General features: G+C 32.9%; 1 protein-coding gene across 4 annotated transcripts in view; it reads left to right on the top strand.

The window, feature by feature from the left end:
* Positions 1 to 19,153, top strand: part of CDK17 (cyclin dependent kinase 17) — a 97,635-nt gene that overhangs the window by 33,938 nt on the left and 44,544 nt on the right. For all 4 annotated transcript variants that reach the window (XM_036237265.1, XM_016159389.2, XM_016159388.2 and 1 more), the window contains exons 2-4: positions 7,122 to 7,268; positions 14,652 to 14,816; positions 18,421 to 18,554. In XM_036237265.1, coding sequence (XP_036093158.1) covers positions 7,151 to 7,268; positions 14,652 to 14,816; positions 18,421 to 18,554 — 417 coding nt within the window. In that variant the 5' untranslated portion in view covers positions 7,122 to 7,150. The remainder of the gene's footprint in view (positions 1 to 7,121; positions 7,269 to 14,651; positions 14,817 to 18,420; positions 18,555 to 19,153) is intronic.

Genomic DNA, 19,153 nt, shown 5'->3' with positions numbered 1-19,153 from the left:
TGATGGTGTCGTCCTACAGGTTTGTCAAGTAGTGTTCGTTTTTCTTAATTTATTTTTCTGTTCTTCAAATTAGATAACTTTGACTTTCATATTTTCAAGTTCACTGATTTTTTTTCCTACTTAAATCTCTAGTTGAATCACCTAGTGAATTTTTCATTTAGTTATTGCACATTTTTAGCTCTGAAATTTCTGTTTGGTTTCTTTCTATAATTTGTCTCTATTGTTATTCTCATTTTTTTTCACACATCGTTATCCTGATTTTCTTTATTTATTTGTTCTTGGTTTTCTTTAGTTCTTTCAGCATATTTAGGACACTTGATTTGACATCTTTGACTACTAATTTCATATTCTGAGCTTCAGGATTGGTTTCTGTCATGCTTTTTTTCATGTGAATGGCCATGCTTTCCTGTTTATTCATGTGCCTTGCAATTTTTTTTTTTTGAGACCTGGATGTCATGTAGTAACTCTGGAAACCGATTCTCCTAATCCCCTTGTGTTTCATGGTGATTGAGGGCTATTGCCATCCATCTGTGATTTTCCCAGACTGTTTTTGCAAATATGTATTCCTGATTGTGTGTGGTCACTGAAGTTTATATTCCATTATTTTTGTAGTCAGCTGGTGACCTGACAGATTTTTAAAAATATCTGACTCAACAACCAAAAAACATTACTATTGCTATATCTCCCAATAGATGCTGTCACAGGAAACCCCTATAGTCCAAAAGGGCCTAAAGCAGGGCTAGTGTCTAGTGTCTCCATCTGTCCCAGTCTCACAAGGAATTTGCCAGACTGAGTAAAATGTGAAACCCCTATCCCCAATTTTTGATTTTAAGGTTCCCCACTAGGTGCCTCAGCACCAACCAACTGCTCTTAAAAATGCAGGTTGCTGTCTTCATTGCTGAGCCAGAGTTGAGTAATGGGCACTGTTAAATGGTTTGTACGTGTGGCTCTCCTATCAAAATCAGTGGCCTCTCCCCTTCAGCAAGCACTCCTGATGTAAGTGGCCATCAGGTTCCAGAGTTCCGAGATAGTTGATTCTGGTCGTTTTTTCCAGTTTACTGGTTGTTTTTCGTGAAGGGACCAACCCCAGTACTTTCTACTATGACATTTTCCTTCTTAAGTGTCATAATAGTCTTATATTATCTTTCCAAAGTGATTTTTATGAAAAGAGGAAAATCCTTGGTAGGTTTGTTTTTTTCTGGTTTGTGTGTTTGACTATTTATACTATCAAAGGAAAATAGTCAGCTTTAGATTGCAATACAAAAGGTTAAGATAGTTAAGTGTTTGGGGAGAAAAATACCTATAATCATGATTGAAATTTTAATTCAGTGTTCTGTCAGTGTTCTGTATAATAACTGTTATATGCAAATAAGAAATCTGTCTCTAGTGAAGAAAATTAATTGTTTATGATAGTTATTCCTCATTAAGTGTGGGTGGCTTAAGTGTCCTAAAGAGCATTATTAGATATTTGTCATTTAATTTTGTGGGAAAAATAATAAAAAATTTGTTTACAGGTCACTTAATGAATTTACCTCATTTAGAATAGGTTTAATTTAAAGCCATAATCACTGCCAAAAATGTTATAAAGAAATAAATAAAACTGTATTTACAGTAATATCATATTACTCTACTTGATATTTTGAAAAGATTGACAACAGCACAGTTAAGTGGAAAAGTACTAGTCTACTATTTCAGTAGTGGATTTTTAATCCACACTTTAAAATACTCAATTTGTTAAACATGTAAAGTTTGCTTCTTCATTTGAAGAAAAGTCATTTTTGTGTTTGAAAAACAAGCTTTTTCTTCAACTTCTGCAGCTATACGTGAGAAATTGTTTTATGACTATTTCAAAAAGCATAAGCAGAGACTTGCCACTCTAATAAATTCTTTAATTTAGAAAATTTCAAATTATAAGGTAAATTTCTTATTGGAAGTACCAAAAGGGCCACAATATGACACCATTTATACAGGTAAATATTCATAGTAGAGGATCTGGTTTAGGAATGTTTACAGCTTTACAGCTGTTGTCTTTAAAAAAGAAAAAGTGTGCATATGTATGTGTGTGCTTCACATTCCTAGGGCCAAACTCAGTTGACATTCCAGAATGATTATCTATATTCTGTAAGTAAATAGAATAGTTACATTTTCAGGATTTAAAAAAGAAAAAGAAAGAAAAATTTTCTTAATTGTACAGTATGATAGTACCAGATCAAGATTAGCCCTAGGTGGGTTTCTTTTAAGCACTTGTGGTTAGGAACTGATTTTAAACATTTTCAGCTGTGTGTATGTGTGCGCGCGTGCGTGCGTGTACAGAGAGCGAGAGAGAGACGTGTGTGTATGTATGTGGAGAGTTTTATGCTATCTTTTCAGTATCATTTATTCTTTTTCCTTTTTAAATCTGATCTAGCTACAAAAAAAAAAAAGAAAACTAGAGGTTTTTTGACAACTAGAAAACCATAAGTAGTTTTGCATTATACATACATATATATTTGAATGAGTATGTATGAAATGTGTACGTATAAGTTCTGCGAGTCATAAAAAAACTAAGATAAAGGACTAGAGAGAGGGTCAGGATCAGGAAAGAGCCTCTGAAGAGTGACATTTATGCTGAAATTCAAGCATTTATAATAGTTTACTATGTAGTTTAGTCTTTAAAATATGAAAACAATAATTATGGAGTTTTGTTTTAGGGTTTATTTTACATTACAATATGTTTACCTTTAAAGTGAAAATAGCTTTTTATTAGCATGAATTAAATATAAAAGTAAAAATTTGGCATCTACCATAAATCATATTGTCAACATTATTAACCTATCTTAATGTTTATGAAAATGATAGGATAGTATAAAGAATTTAACAATCCCAAAAAAAGTTTTTGCTAAACTAGATAAAATATTTCAACCAAACTCTTGAGGATTTTGATTTTAAGAAATCAGAAATTTAGCACTGCTTTATTACAATATGGTAAACATTAATTTACATTAAATCTATAGTAAATAGTAATTTTTACTTCTCAAAAAGTTTTTATTGTAGCATATGTGTTTATGTCCTCAGCTAATGAGGAAAGTTGACATGCATAATTCTACTTAAATATAAATAGAAATGTTAAGGAACCTGTTTAATTTGGGGATTTTTTTTTAATAATTAAGCTGTGACAATGAAATTCTTTAACATCTATTTACTGATCGTTATGACTTAAACGTTTACAATTCTACCATGAAAGATAAATATAGGACCTTTTTGAAGGTATAGTTTTACTTAAAAATTTTGTGATAAGGCCTAGCTCTATAATGAAGTGTTTTTTTCTCTCTTGGTAATGTGAGTTAGAAATATCTTATTCCTGACAGAATAGAAAATACATGTATTTTGCTATTTTATAGATGAGAATTTTCTTCATTCTTGATGGACAGTAAGTACAGTGCTTGTTATTTTGAGTTATAAATGCATAGAATGTCTCATAATATACTGTTCAAATGCATTGTATGAAGAAAAGTTTAAGACTTCTGTGATCTGTTTTCATACCCACTTAAAACCACTGAGATCTACTTGATGCTCTGTACCAGCATTGTCCAATAGAAAACACACTGCAGGCTCTATATTTAATTTTAAAATATTTTGTAGGCATATGAAAAAGTGAAATTAATTTAATAATAGATTTTACTTGAATGTATCTAGAATGTTTTTAAATCATGTTATCCATATAACAATGAATAAGTTTTACATTCTTTTAAAATACTAAGTTTTTAAAACCCAGTGTGTATTTTGCATTTATAGTACAAAGTGATTTGGTCTGATCACTTTTGAAGTGATCAAAATGGAATTGCTTTATTATATGAATTAATTATTTTCTTGAAGGAGACTTGTTGGGGTTTCCCAAGATCACTATTAGGCTTGATTATTTGCTAGAAGGACACAGATTAGAAAAAGCTGTTAAACTCACAATTATAATTTATTATCATGAAAGATGAGATTAAAATCAGCAGGGGGACAAGATGTATAGGATGGAATGCAAGAAAAACTATGCACGAGTTTTCAGTTATCCTCTTCTAGTGTAGTTGCACGGATAATGCTTCATTTTTCCAGCCACCTTATATGACAGTGTATGCAAAGTGCCAACCAGGGAAGCTTACCTGAGTCTCAGTGTCCAGGGTTTTTATTGGGAGTTAGGCATGGAAGTGCCCACATGATTGCTTTTAGCTACTCTTTCTCAGCTTCTCTTATCTTTCCTTTTCCCAAAGGTCAGACTGACCCAGTGTAGCCACAAACCGCAGGTATACAAAAACAGGCATTTACCTTATGTTACTTTGTTAACAAATTATCTGATGTAGCCCAAAATCTCAGGTCTACAGAGACTATCAGGGCAGGATATTCCAAGGGCTCAGAGATGATATCCCAGGAGGCTGTCCTGGCTAGTCCTTTCTTTGGAATATGCAAAGTTTGAGCCTCCAAGCTTAAAGAGTTATACCTTTACTGCACAGAGGAATTCTGGAGCCTTACAAAGGAAGGCTCTAGTCAATTCTTACAGAGACAAAAAGATAGATGAAATTGGTAACAGCTCAGTTCCCCTTAAATATCTAATATGTTTAAACAAATGGCATGGATTACCGACTGTCAAGGTAGAGCTATATAAAGGCAGACTGTGAGAAGTAAAAAGCCTAGCATTTAGGACAATGCTACAGTTATAGGTTTCTTAGTTGGAATAAACTCTTACAGTTTACTGACTGCCTCCTACAAATTCACCTTGCTTAACGAAATACATATACTTATCTGAACCTCCATTTCTGCCTGTGATGGAACAACTTGTATCAGACTGAGGCTTCTGCTGAGAACTACTTGAAAAACTAGTGAAAAAAATTAGTTTGGAGGCATTGTGCAGTTTCTGAGTCAGTCAAGACTTGAGGAGTCAGGATTCAGAAGAGAAGGGAGGTAGGCATACTCTGCACTTGGTTTCCTCTTGAGACATTTTCCAACTTGTAGGCTGTTTTGGATAAGGGTATAAAAGCTGAACAGTGTGTACGAGAAGAGCAAGAAGTTGAGTGGAGCTTTCAATAGTTTGTTTTTTTGTTGTTCTGTTTCTACTTTTGCAGTTGGAATTCTTTGAAGGGCCATACCGTAAGAGTGGAAACAAACCACACATAAACCAGTCTTGACAGTATCTGAAGTCAAGTCTCAAGTTAGCTCAGTCCCTGATTATATCAAGGTGGTCTGCTCCTATTCTGACTGTTTGCCAGTAAAAAATCCTCTCTGGAAGAAGGTAACTTCATCCAGAACCTCTGCGGTTTTCCATGATTTTTATGCAGTCATTCTCATACAATGTATAGCAGTCAATAAAAAATTACTAGGCAGACTAAGGACTAACAGAAAAATCAACAATAGAAATAGGTTATACAGATTATCCATAGGTTATGCAGACTCCAGATTTACAGACAGCAGTCTAAAATACTGTATCTGACCTATTCATGAAAATAGATGACAAAATGAAGAATTTCATGAGAACTGGAATCTATAGAAAAGAATCAAATAGAAATTTTAGAATTGAAAATTTTAGAACTGAAATTAAGAATGCAATAGATAGGGTTAACCGAAGACTGAATATAATTGAAAAGAGGATTAGTCAACTGGAAGATAAATTAGTAAATATTCAGCAACATTGATTTTGATTTTTTGGTGTTACGATCAAATGAAGCTAAGAGATAGGAGCTTTTAAATATCTTGCTAAAGTATAGCTCTTGTTTTTAAGCATGTGGATGAAAGGGTCCTTATTAGACTGTAGTTACAAATTTTGCTATTTTAATGTGTATGTGGTTTTTATATTTGTTAAAGTGGTCTTGTTTTTTAAATAAGTATGTAATATGGAGTTGGTAAATATATTATCATCACTTATAAATTTGTACTTGATACCCTTCCTCCAGGCTTTGAGCAAACAAAAAATATTCATAACTATACCTTTTGGAGAGTTCACTTGTTCATAGCACTCAGATGCTTAGAATAGTCTTAGAATGAGAAAATAAGCAAAATACTTACAGATTCAAAATAACTGTATGGCAAAACATGTATTTTAACATAGGGGAGTTACAAGGCCCTGACTCTTAATTGGGCTAATGGTTATAATGTGCTTGGTAATCCAGTAATCTAGCTCATCACAAGTAAGAAATAGTAAATTAGAAAGGAAATTATAGGTAAATTATTGAGGATTTGTTTTGGTAGCAGATACCTTATTTGGTCATATCTAAGACTCCACTATGAATTATACCATTGGTGTATGTACCACTAAAATAAAAAAAGGTTGTCAATTATATTTCAACATCTCCTTAATTGTGAGATACATCCTGATTTTGGAGATGTTAAAATGTAGGGGAAAAGGTAAAAAAGTAAATCCTAGTTTTAAATCTTAGTTCTATCATTTGTTTGTTTGAATTCAATCAGGGAACATCTTTGAACCTGTTTGCTTATTTGTGAAAATGGAATATGTAATCTACTCTTCAGAGTTAGGAAACTAAATGAATTAAGAGATGTGAAAGTGTCTAGTATGGAGTAGGCATTTGATACTGGAATTTGGCTTTTCATTTCTTCCTTCTATAGCTTGGCATTGTTATAATAGGAAGAGACTCCTGACAGCTGGCCAAGGGAAAAACAAAACAAAAATCCAATATATGGGCTAAATAAGAACTTAAGAAATAAAATTCCTATTTAATAGTGCCAGACATCATTCATTATTCTCTCCCCTACCTCTTCGCCTCTCCTATCCCCTCAATTATATCTAAAGATATCACTGGTTCCAATGTAACAGTTGGTTATAGGGCCTACACACCAAAATAATGTTGATATTTTCACTGTATTGGTTTTTAAAACACATTTTAGGAAAATTTCCGACTTTTCTAAATTTAATTTTGATACTAACATATCATCAGTCTTTAGGTTATAAAATTCCTGCATATCTTAGCATTAATCAAAGTGAGTGGATCTTTTAAGGGTTGAATTTTGTGATGTTTTGGCAGAAATGGGAATTCCTCATTATATTTCTGTTTTGAACATTCTTAGTAAACCCTGAACAATATTTGTCTTGAGCTGTAAAGTATTCATTCCTTTAATTTTGTGTTCATCCTGTTCTATTCTTTCAGGATTTTTCAAGTCACAGTCAATCGATAGGATGAAAAAATTTAAGAGAAGGCTATCCCTTACGCTTCGAGGAAGCCAGACTATTGATGAATCATTGTCTGAACTGGCTGAACAAATGACTATTGAAGAAAATAGCAGCAAGGATAATGGTAAATATTTGGGAGATGGGGAAAGGAGAAAATGTGCTTCCTACTTTTGATTTACAGTATAAATAGAATGTGAATTTACTTTCCTGATTAGTGCCTAATAACTTCCTTTTGTTTATTTCTCCATCTGGGTCTCTGGTTCTTAGGAAACATAAGACTACACAACTTGCTTGCTTACTGGAACATTCCACTCTTACTCAACAGCGTTACTGTACGGTAGTCTCTAACCCTGATGAATTCTCTTCTCCCATTTATCCATTTTCATTGGCACGTAAATAAGAATACTTTGTATAGAATTATCTTAGTTGTTAAGTAACTATTTAAAATTAACATTTGCATATTTTGTTATTCTTATAACTTACAAGTTAATACAGCTTAAAAGTGCATAGTAAGTTTGTGAAATTCCTGTTTGAGGCTTCACCATAGTTTTATGACATCATATACATGCATGTTGACAATCCATATAGAGGACAAGTTTTCTCACACGAGTGACTCTTACTATTTTCTTATTTCGTATTTACTGCAAAATCTCATAGCATTGAGAGCACTTACAGAAGATAGGCATATAATGTTTCACACATTTGACAGTACTTTTTACAATGTGAAGTAGTAGCATGCAGATGTTGGCATAAAATAAAAAGAGCTTGTTAAATTGAATGGATCAAAATACAAAATCCTGATGAAATTTATGGAATATGACTATATAGTCAAAACTGAAATAGCCCTAGGGATGTCATAATAACCAGAAAGAAGGCTGCCAATGTGTCATGATGTGTAGATTCTTTGGCAAGCCTTCCTTGTCTGTGCCTGAAATTCTTCTGTTAGGGATTTGTGGCAGTAGGTGAATGCATGAATACCCCTGCCCTGTCCAGCTGAATGCAGATGCTCTTGTTGTGAGAGACAGTGGGATAATGGAAAGGGCTCTGGACTTTTAAGTTAACACTCATGGGTTGGAATTTGGGATACACTAATATACTTAAACACTTATTAGTTGTATGATTCTGGGTAAATACTTTACCCTACCCAAGATTCAGTTTATCTCTTTTCCTCAGAAAGGTTATTATCAAGGTTATATGGCTTTTCGTAATATGGAAGAGGAGACATAGATGATTTCTTTAGAAACTTTAATAATTTGAATATAATTTATATGTAGGAGAGAAACTTTTACATTCAGGTCAAATCTCAAAGATGAATCTTTTATTTCTCTTGCCAAAAGCATAATTCTTCATTCTCTTTCAGACCCCTCCCCTTTCAATTCTTCGTATTAATTAAACACAGCATGTTTGTTCTTTGATTGAAGAATCTTGCCAGCTATTTGTCAGTGATATTCAAGAGTAAAATAAGCATAGTATATATTTTGATAGATGGTTTCTGGGCTACATTCCTAATGGGTATTTGACGGTAATATAAAACTTTCCTTTTAAAAGAATGAATGTGAGTCAAAGAAAGTGTATATGCTTTTTGGAGAGCTAATTAATATTTTAGATTAATTGGATATTTTGCAGAATATTTTAATATTGACTCTTAAAACTTGCTTACTTTATAACTAATGGTGAGATGTCGAAAATATTTTTTCAAGTAGTACATATTGTTTTACTTTGTTGAAACTTTTATTATAAAGTAACTTATTAAAGTAACTTATTTATTTCTTTTATTATAAAGTAACTCTAATACATAGTAAAGAAGGCAAGTAGGAACTCTTTTGGGCTTCCTCTTAACCTGAGTTACTTGAAATAATACTAAAAGATGATGCCACACTAGACAGTGATTCTTCTTGAGTTTAGGAGATTGCTGGCAGCATAGGCTCTCTGAATTGTAATCTGCTATGGCTGATTCCTTATGTGTAACAACACATAAATTTCACTGATAGCTTTGACAAAGATACTATACCTTTTTGGTCATCTGTCAGTGCCTGATAGCTGGTTCCAAAACATTCTTTCTTTATGGAGTTTATCTTAGAGCATAAAAAGCTCCTAAGGTAGATGACATGCACAGTCCACATTTGAACATGGTTTAATGAATGAGAAGTGGTGGATTATACTTTTTAAATGATCTCACGGATGACATAACCAGTTTGTGAAGCAAGTGATCTGTCTAACAGTCAAATAGTGGCAATGGTAGCTTAGGGAGGAGAAAGAATATAGTATATAATTTCCCTAAGTAAACCGCTTTTGAACCAATTTTTGATTTGCTGTGGCTCGTTCAGTCACGTTCATGAGCACAATCTTGTTACTCTTGGGTTTTATGTAGGCAAGTGACTCATGCATACTCTAGGACCAGTTGAATGGGGAAGTTAATGCATATGGAGATAATACTCTAAACATCTTGGAAAAACTATAATGTGTATGATGCATTTGGTTACATGTACATATATACTCTCTCATACATACTCTATCTACCTCCATCCGAATAGAATTTGATGTACTGTCTCTGTCATTTTGATAATTGAGTCATATTTTGAAGGCTTTACCTCAGTTATAAATGTATAATATAATTACAGTTCATATTAAATTGCCCGTCTACAGTGTTTTGTACATTGATAGGTAGATAGAACCCAGGGAAAGAGGAATCTCAAATTTATACTTAGTATGCTAAAAATAAGTTGACACTTTGCAAGTTTGGTTGATTTAAGCATATTGGCCTTAACTCAATACAGCTTTTCCTAAATATGAAATGAAATTTTTGTAGAAATTATAAAAATTTTTAAATTAAAATGTAAGAAGTTTTGTTTTTAAAGTACCTTCAAGGAAAAATTCTGAGCACATCAAATCTTTTTAGGAACTGAGGAGGCATTAAATATTTAACTTTTAAAAAAATAGTCAAAATTAATTTATATTATTCCTCAAGTTAAAAATAAAATTACCATATGACCCAGCAATTCCATTCCAAGACATATAACCAAAAGAGCTGAAACAAGTATTCAAACAAAATTTTGTACATAAATGTTTATATTCACAGCAGCACTATTCACACTAGCCAAAAAGGTGGAAACAGCCCAAATGTCCATCAACAGATGAATATACAAACAAAACGTGACATATTCCTATAATAGATTGAAGTACTGTACATGCTACAATGTGAATGAACCTTGAAAATTGAAAGGAGCCAGACCCAAAAGGTCACATATTCTGTGATTCTTTTAATGTGAAAATCCAGAGTAGGGTAAATCTGTAATGACAAATCAGATTAGTGATTTCCAAAACTCAGTAGAGGAAGGAATGGGTAGCGACTGCTTAATAGGTATAGGGTCTTCTATGGTAATGAGGAAAATATTTTGGAACTAGATAAAAATGTTGATTGTACAACACTAAATGTACCAAATGCTACTGAGTTGTGCACTTTAAAATGCTTAGTGTTATGCTCTGTGAATTTCATCTCAATAAAACCGAGCATATCTGAGAAATACTTTTTCCTCATAGATCTTGATTTTCTTGATAAAAGTCTTAATACTATTTTAGACATAAACAGAAGTTTCAGGATCTTGTCTCTTAATAGCCTTGAAATTAATTTTTTTGTAATGAGAAGGTATATTGAAATTCTTGAATTTGATGAGGAAGGATAGGTGACAACTTAAAATATGAGATATAGATCTCAGTTATACTTATAGAAAGGTAAAAATAATGTTCTATAATACATATAGTATTTGGGGCTTCCAAGTGCAGCTCTAACAAAAGTTACTTCTTTTGACACAACTAAAATTCTTCACCCAAGAAAATCAACCTCATCTTCATATTCTCAGGAAGTACAATAAAACAAATGTAACAGCATGTCACTTCATGCTTATTCAGGATCTGAAGTAACCCCAAAAGGTAGAGATTGAAATGGCCTTGCTTTCCAGATATTCCAATTTCTTGTCCTTATTCCTCCATCTCTGCACTGGATAAGTTTACCATGTTATTTGGAGTCAACAAACCTAGTTTTATGGATATTATGAGCCTTTTTTCTTACTCCCAGGTTTTTTCCTTCTCCTGCTGATCTGATACGTGATAGTAGTCACAATTAGTTTTTGACAATAGTGGATGACACAGGGGGTTGTTAAGTAGTAGTAACTCCTACCAGTAGCACAAGGTCAATGAGAGGATATGGTTGAAAGCACAGACTTCATTGAATGTATGTTGAATCTGGAATAGGATCAAGTTAATAATAGTGTTTAAAAGGGCAGGATTGGGAACCAGAAATGAGCAAGGTTATGGGGTTGGCGAAAAAATCACATGTTCTTAATCATAGTATTTCACTGAATTAGAAGATCCAAATAAATACATTGCCAGATAAATTTCTCAGTGGAATCATGATTGCCATGCTTCTGTGTTAAAAATCATTGGAAATCCTTAGTTGGACCTAATTACTTCATTGAATAAGATCTACTGCAGTTTTTCATATAGATTGCCATTACTTTAAAAAAATATATTATAAAATATACACAACCTATAATTTATTATTTCAACCATTTTGAAGTATACCATTTTAGTGGTATTGAGTACTTTCACATGGTTGTGCCACCATCACCACTGTCCAGCTCCAGAACTTTGTCATTCCAAACTGAAACTCTGTTCCCAGTGAACAGTAACTCATTATCCTCTCCCCTCAGCCCCTGGTAACCACTATTCTACTTCCTGTCTATGAATGTAAGTGGAATCATACAAAACTTGCCCTTTTGTGTCTGTCTGACTTATTTCACTTCACATAAAGTCTTAAAAGTTTCCATTATTTTTTAAAATACAGAGTATTATCTTATCGGACTTTCTAGATAATTGCTGTCATATCTTGAAATGTTATAATATTTTATGATTCTCTCATGCTCCCCATTTCATTTTTTTCTCTATATATACTCTCCTTTGGTGACCTCATCCAGACCTGTGATTTCAGCTACTATCTATATGCTGACTACACCTAAATCTGTATCTCTAGTCAGGATTTGTATCTGGATCACTAGATTCTATTTTAAATGCCTATTTGGCTTCTTCATATAGGTGTTTAATAGAAATTTCAAACATAATATAACCAAACCAGAATTCTTGATTTTCTTTCTCCCAACTTTGCTTCTACTCCAGCTTTCCTCAGTTAACCTAAACAATTTAAAACTCAAAATCCAGGAATTATCCTTAATTCTTTTCTCTCCTTTACCTTTCAGTTTTCCCCTTCTCCCCTCTGCCATTCTAGCTTGCTATATATTTACCACTGAAATAACGTTAAGACTCAGTATTAATGATAGCCATTTATATATTTGATATGTGATTCCAATTGTCCTATCACACATCATATTTTGTATATTTTCAACAGTCTGCTGGAGTTAAAAATATTCTTTGGATAGATGTTTTTAATATAGATCCTCATTAAAAACTGGGTGGGAGAGTACGTGTGAAAGTAATTTTGCAGCCATGTCTGCTGGCCTCTTGGCTCTGCTTTTGCATTGTATCCTACATCTGCCTGCTTCTCTCAGAGCATTTTAGTCCAGGCCACCATTTTTAATTGCTTAGGGTACTGTAATAGTCTTCTTCTGTTTTCCTTCCATTGATTCTCTATCATCTGTTCTCCAACAGCAACCAGAGTGATGTTTAAATTTTTTTTTATTTATGATAATTATAGATTCAAAGGAAGTTGTAAAGATAGTGCAGAGAGGTACCTTGCACCCATCTCTCAGTTCCCCCCTGTGGTTATATCTTCCGTAACTATAGAATATTAGTCAATCCCAGGAAATTAACATTGGAATAAAGCGCGAGTATAGTTCTTTGTCATTTTATCATATGTGTAGATTTGTGTAACTACTGCTAAACAGGATAAAGAGCTGAGCTATTCCACTGTCACAGAGATCCCTCATGCTACCACTTTATAGTCATCCCTACCTCCCACTGTCCCTTACTTCTTGGAGTGATATTTTTGTCAGATCATGTTACTACATACTTCAAAGCCACCATAGTTATTTCCAGTCCCAGAATAAAATTCAGACTTTTATGGTAATGTACAAACCTGCTTATATCTCTGACCTCAATAACACCCCGCCCCCCACCCCAAATTATGTACTGCAGCTACACTTGCCTTCTTTCTGTACCTCTAAAGCAGTGGTTCTCGAAGTGTGATCTCTGGACCAGCAACATCAGCATCACCTTAGCTTTGTTAGAGATGCAAATATTTGGATTCTATGCCAGACCTGCTAAATTAGGAAGTCTAGGGGTGGGGCCTAGCAACCTTTGTTTTAATCTTGAAAGGTGATTCTGAAACATGCTGTTTGAGGACTACTGCTTTAACAAGACAAACTCTGCCATGTGTTAGCTTTTGCAGTAGCTTTTCTCTCTGTCTTATAACCCACCACTCACTCATCTTCCCATGACTGGCTTTTTCTTGCATTCACATCTCTGTTAAAAATATCTCTGTAGAGAGAACTTTACTCAATAGCCAGTGTCAAAAAGCTACTTATTTGTTTTCTATCATATATCTTTAAATTTTTGCATATTGCCTATCATCTGATACATATTTTTTAATTTATTTGTTTCTTATCTATCTTCCCCCTACATTAGATTTTATAGTCTCAAAGAGTAGAACCTTGTTTGTTTTGTTCACCTCCTGATGCCCAGGGCCTGTAGTAGTGCTTGTCAAATAGTAGGCACACAACAGATATCCCCTGAGTAATTTAAGGTACTTATGATCTCCATATTTTTTAGCTATATTATCTAGGACTATACACCTGTATTCCTCAGGATAGAGCTAAAACAAATATCTATAGGCAGAATATTTATATATTATTATGAGTCTAGATATGGAACATGATAACCTAGAAAGAAAAATTTTCTTATGTGTTCTAGCTTATTGTATTTTAAAAATATTTCTGCTTGGTTAAAGGTCTGTCATTTTAAAAACTATATTAAAGATCCCAAATTTGGGGTAATAAATTTCAGAACCTCTACATCGATCTGTACTTAAGTACTTCTGTTTCATTTACTAATTGACATACCTTTTTAAATGTTGAGCAAATGGGGATATAAGTCCCTTTCAGCCAGGGCCATGTTTTTTATATTCTACAGCATGCCTAATCATAAGGCATGTATGAGGCAGTCAGATATAGGAATATGGAAACAATCTTGAGATATATTAAAATAAGCAAATGAATCAAAAATCTATGGGCTGTTAGTTTTGTGATTGCTAACCAGATTTGGTTATATAAGATGGATAATAAGTTACTAGACCAATTTCAAATATTAAAGTATTTTCTATAAATATTTTTTCATAGAAATTATTTTAATTCTAGTACTTTGTATAGAAATGAGGTTAAATGTAGTAGTCTCTATTATAATCTTTTGTTTTGTTTTCTGTTTTGCTTTCTTTATTCTTTTCATGTAATCCTGGATCTTGGACTGTTAATGGATGATTTTTGGATACCATGAATCACAGAGCCTATTGTGAAGAATGGCAGGCCTCCAACCTCTCACAGTATGCATTCCTTCCTCCACCAGTACACAGGGTCCTTCAAGAAGCCCCCATTGCGGAGACCACATAGCGTTATTGGAGGAAGCCTTGGCTCCTTCATGCCGATGCCCAGAAATGGAAGCAGATTAGGTAATTTAATTGTTTGTCTTTTTTTTTTTTCAACTTTTTGAGTATATGTAGGTCATATACATAGCTGCTAGGTTTTTCGGTATATGGAAGTCAGACAGTTTTTATTATCTGATTTGTCCTGTAAGATAAAAATCAAGTTGAGAATAAGAGCAAAAAGATACAAGGTTCTAGAGAGGTAGTCGTGATGACACTACAGAAGGGGGTAACCTTTAAAAACCAGTTGACCAGGAAGAACACAAAACCCTTAAGAGGTGGATGCAAGATTTCAAGATATTGCAGCTTGAGATGATGCTTAATTTAGGATCCTACCCTAGGAACTTCAGGTTATCACCATATGATGGCCCAGTACAATAATTACTATATATGATTCTTACCCAAGTTGTTATGTCACTGTTCCATTTTAATATCCAGGAAAAATATATGTCTGCAGAGTTCTGTGTATTTCTCTGGTCTTTTTTTGATGGTGTTTATTTGTTATGTTTTGATTTTAAAATAACTTTAAGCATAATTGTTTTATAGTCTTATGACATAATTATATTTACCGAAGTTTCCTAGGGTTTTAATCTGCTGCTTACTTTATCTGTTTACACTTGCTATGGTAGATTATTTCTTCATGTGTTTTGTTAATTTGGGGAATATGAGTTTATTTACAGTGGGATTTTATCTATGGGAAATGTATGTAGCCTTTATCCCTATGGGGGTAACCCTACAGAATGGTGTGTAGGAGTTGGCTCACAATGGTTCATGAGTTTTAATTGTTAAATTTTCAGGAATTTTGCAAGTTGGTAGTTAAACATAGCCATTATTAAAATTTACATAAAATTACCATTGAGTAAGCTAAATTAAAAACAAAGGTAATGAATACTTAAAAGTAATTATTTTCTGATTATTTTATTATACTTTATTATTACCAGAGCTTTTGGGTTATTTATTTCTATTGTATCGGTATGGTCAAAATATTATGTAATGTTGTACACATTTCTTTCCAACTACATATTAAATGATGTGTTGGTAGTTTGAAGTTGCCATGAAGTATTTACCCCACAAAAATTGGAAAACACTTTAGATTAGGGCTTGATTTATTATTTTATTAGTTGCGTAGACCAAGGAGTTGACAGACTTTTTCTGTAAAGGGCTAGATAGTAAATCTTTCAAGTGGGCCTCTTATGGTCTCTGTTGCATATTCTTTTCTTTTAAAGTAACACTTTAAAAATGCAAAAACCATCTTTAGTTCAGGGGTCATACAAACACAGGTCATGTTTGCTGACCCTGGGTCTAAAGAGCGATGTTGAAAATGTTGGTAATGCAGATTAAATTTAAAAGTGCATTTTGTCTGTAGCTATCACATTGTGAATTACTATAACACAAAAATTGAGCAATTTGAGAAGTAGATATTCTTCTCATACTCAAAAACTATTACTTGATTCAGCAAAGAAGTTACACCAGTGACAGAGTGAAATTTTGACATAAGCCTTCATCGTTTCACTTTTGTCTTATTAATGGAAATGAAAATACCAACCGATATTCATATCGGAACTGCACTTGTTTGTTTGACATGAGCACTTTCTTGGTTGAGTCAGAGGTACACAGTATTTATTTATAGTCTGAGATTAATATGCTGTTTTGTAGTCCTTGTGCAGTAGAGCAGATTTGTTTTTTAAGTCTACCCTTTACTCAAAATGTAGCACTTTGCGAGTCTTGTGCCTTTTTGTAGGAAGCTCTCACTTGCAACTCATCTTTTATCCCAGAGTGGCATCTAAACCCAAGCACCTTCTTAACGTAGATCAGCAGCCCCTCTCAAGAAAGTGACAGTCAATTTATTTATACATAACAGCTTTGGATTTTCAATTCCCTGTCTTTGTTTCTTAAGTATTAAGTATATATTCTTGCAAACTCAGCTATACATTTTAAAGTATTATTATCTTTTATTCAGCATTTCCTTGAGAAAGAAGGATTTTTAGATTCTGTCACATTTTAAAGGTGTGACAGAAAAGAATAGTTGGCCTTTGTTGTTAAATATCAGATCAGGAATCAGTCTCTGATACATCGACTTTTATTGCCAAGTTAATTTTTTGTTCAGATATCAGTTTAAAATTTCTCCAGAAATCTCTGTACTGGAAATATATTCTCAAATTACATTTTGATCTATTAAAAAACCATTGCCATTTGCGACTTTATCAGTGCAAATAAGAATTTTCTCAACAATATAAGACAAAATATAGAAATGTGTGAATTCTAAGACTGATTTGATAAGATTCTTGAGTTTAATTTTTGTTAAATGGTTCTCATATTTGTATAAGCAAATATTTATGAAAGTTCAAATTTATAGTTTTAAAATACTATTTTTTGTTTTATATATTATTGCATATAACATTTCATTTGGGGTGCGGGGAGCCCCATTTATCTAGTCTGTTCCTTCAGTTTTAGTTAATATTCAATTCATTGGAATATTTGTTGAGGACTAAATACCAGGGACTTTGTTAAGTTCTGGGAATGCAAAAGTGAATTAACCAACTTCCATCCCCAAGGATCTCAAAGCTGTGTAAAATCACGTGAACCAAAAAATGCTCTTCAGTGCAGTAGGTGCAGTAGGTGTGGGCACAGTAGTCATCTCTGTCTGAGAATAGAAAACACTTTACTGAGTGATGAGCATAGGTTTGAAGACTAGGTCTGATAAAGTAGGGGAAAGACATCTCTTACAAATAAGAAAAAAACTGTGTTAAAGCACTGCAACATGAAACAATATGATGCTTTTTGGAGAATGAATAATTGTATAGAGAGGACTAGTGACAAAAGATATGTTTGAGATCTAACATTTGTTTCTAGTGGGCTACTCTTGCTAGATAAATTAGAGGATGATTGACAAATGCAGATATATGAGCAGGTGTGCAAGTATACAAATTTGTTTTTAATATTCCCAGATGGAATTAATCTCCCTCTCCTCTACTCCTATTTAGCTTTTATCCTTATTTTTAAGAAATACCATAATCTACCTCGTATTGTATTTTAAATATGTTTTTGCCCCCAGCAGATTCAGTGAATAATTTTTGAATTATTATTGTTTTATTTTTAACTCTGGGGAGGGAAGGGTATCTACATTAGCAGTTTTTAAAGTTTTTAAAAAATATTCAAAGAACTAGCTCATTTGGCTAAAAATACAATGGCACATTATTTAATGGAAAGAATACTAAACTAATTAAAGTCAAAAGACCAAGTTTCTGTTTTAGTTCTACTTCTAAGCTATGTGACCTTTGAAAGTCATTTAATCTTTCAAGGTCTCAGTTCCCAGAGCTGGAAAATGAGAGAACTGACTAATCCTTGTTGTTATTTCCAGTCTATAATTTTATTATTCAATCTTGATAATAACTTGAATATTTATTTTTTTTTATGCTTGAGAATATAAAAAGATTTCTTACTGTTGTTTTAAGACATGTGAATTATGTTTTGATCTATTAACCGCACACCTCTGCTACCCAGGATGTACAGAACTTTTTTGCGTTCTGATTTTTTTTGTGTTGGCTGTCTACATCTCATCAGTAGTGTTATTAAATTACGTGACAGAATATAATACATTTCTCATAAAATGTTTTACTTTTTGATGCAGATATCGTTCATGAAAATCTAAAGATGGGATCAGATGGTGAGAGTGACCAAGCTTCTGGGACATCATCTGATGAAGTCCAGTCACCCACAGGTGTTTGTCTTAGAAATCGTATACATAGACGGATCTCAATGGAGGTAACCATTTAAAAACTATAAATGTCCCTGTGTGTATGTGTGCATGTGTATGATACACCATGTATATGTCAGACTAAATGCCTATTGAAAATTTTCATGAAGGCAAATGAAACTTGTAAGAAAATTGTTTCTTTGCATTAATGGAAAGTAGCTTTGTGAATATTTCCTTTTTCTAATTACTACCTCAAGGCAAGTATATATTAATTATATTTAACATTTTGCAAAACACTATATAGGTTCTCTGTAAGGGAAACATGAATTTTCAAAAATTCTGGAAATCAGGATGGTATTAACAAAGTCTTTTTAGAAAATATGATTTTAATTATATTTTTGAGATTCATATATGTACTTTATATTTTATAAATATTTCAAATTTCAAAAAGTGCATAAAACACCAGATTATTATTATTTGCTTTATATTATAAACGTGGGTATCACTCCTTTATGGTTCATTATACCTACTTATCTCTGTAGTACACACAAGTTATTTTTCCATATGAGAGAACGAAGACCTCATTTCTTTTTCTTTGTCAATGTTATGTATAACCTTGAGGACAGAAGTTGATTATGAATGTTATTATTTCAGTATATACTACAGA

Source organism: Rousettus aegyptiacus, unplaced genomic scaffold (assembly GCF_014176215.1).
Source record: "Rousettus aegyptiacus isolate mRouAeg1 unplaced genomic scaffold, mRouAeg1.p scaffold_m13_p_2, whole genome shotgun sequence".
Taxonomy (NCBI): domain Eukaryota; kingdom Metazoa; phylum Chordata; class Mammalia; order Chiroptera; family Pteropodidae; genus Rousettus; species Rousettus aegyptiacus.
The sequence above is the reverse complement of the archived record's forward strand: the minus strand, read 5'-3'. Positions and strand labels throughout refer to the sequence as shown.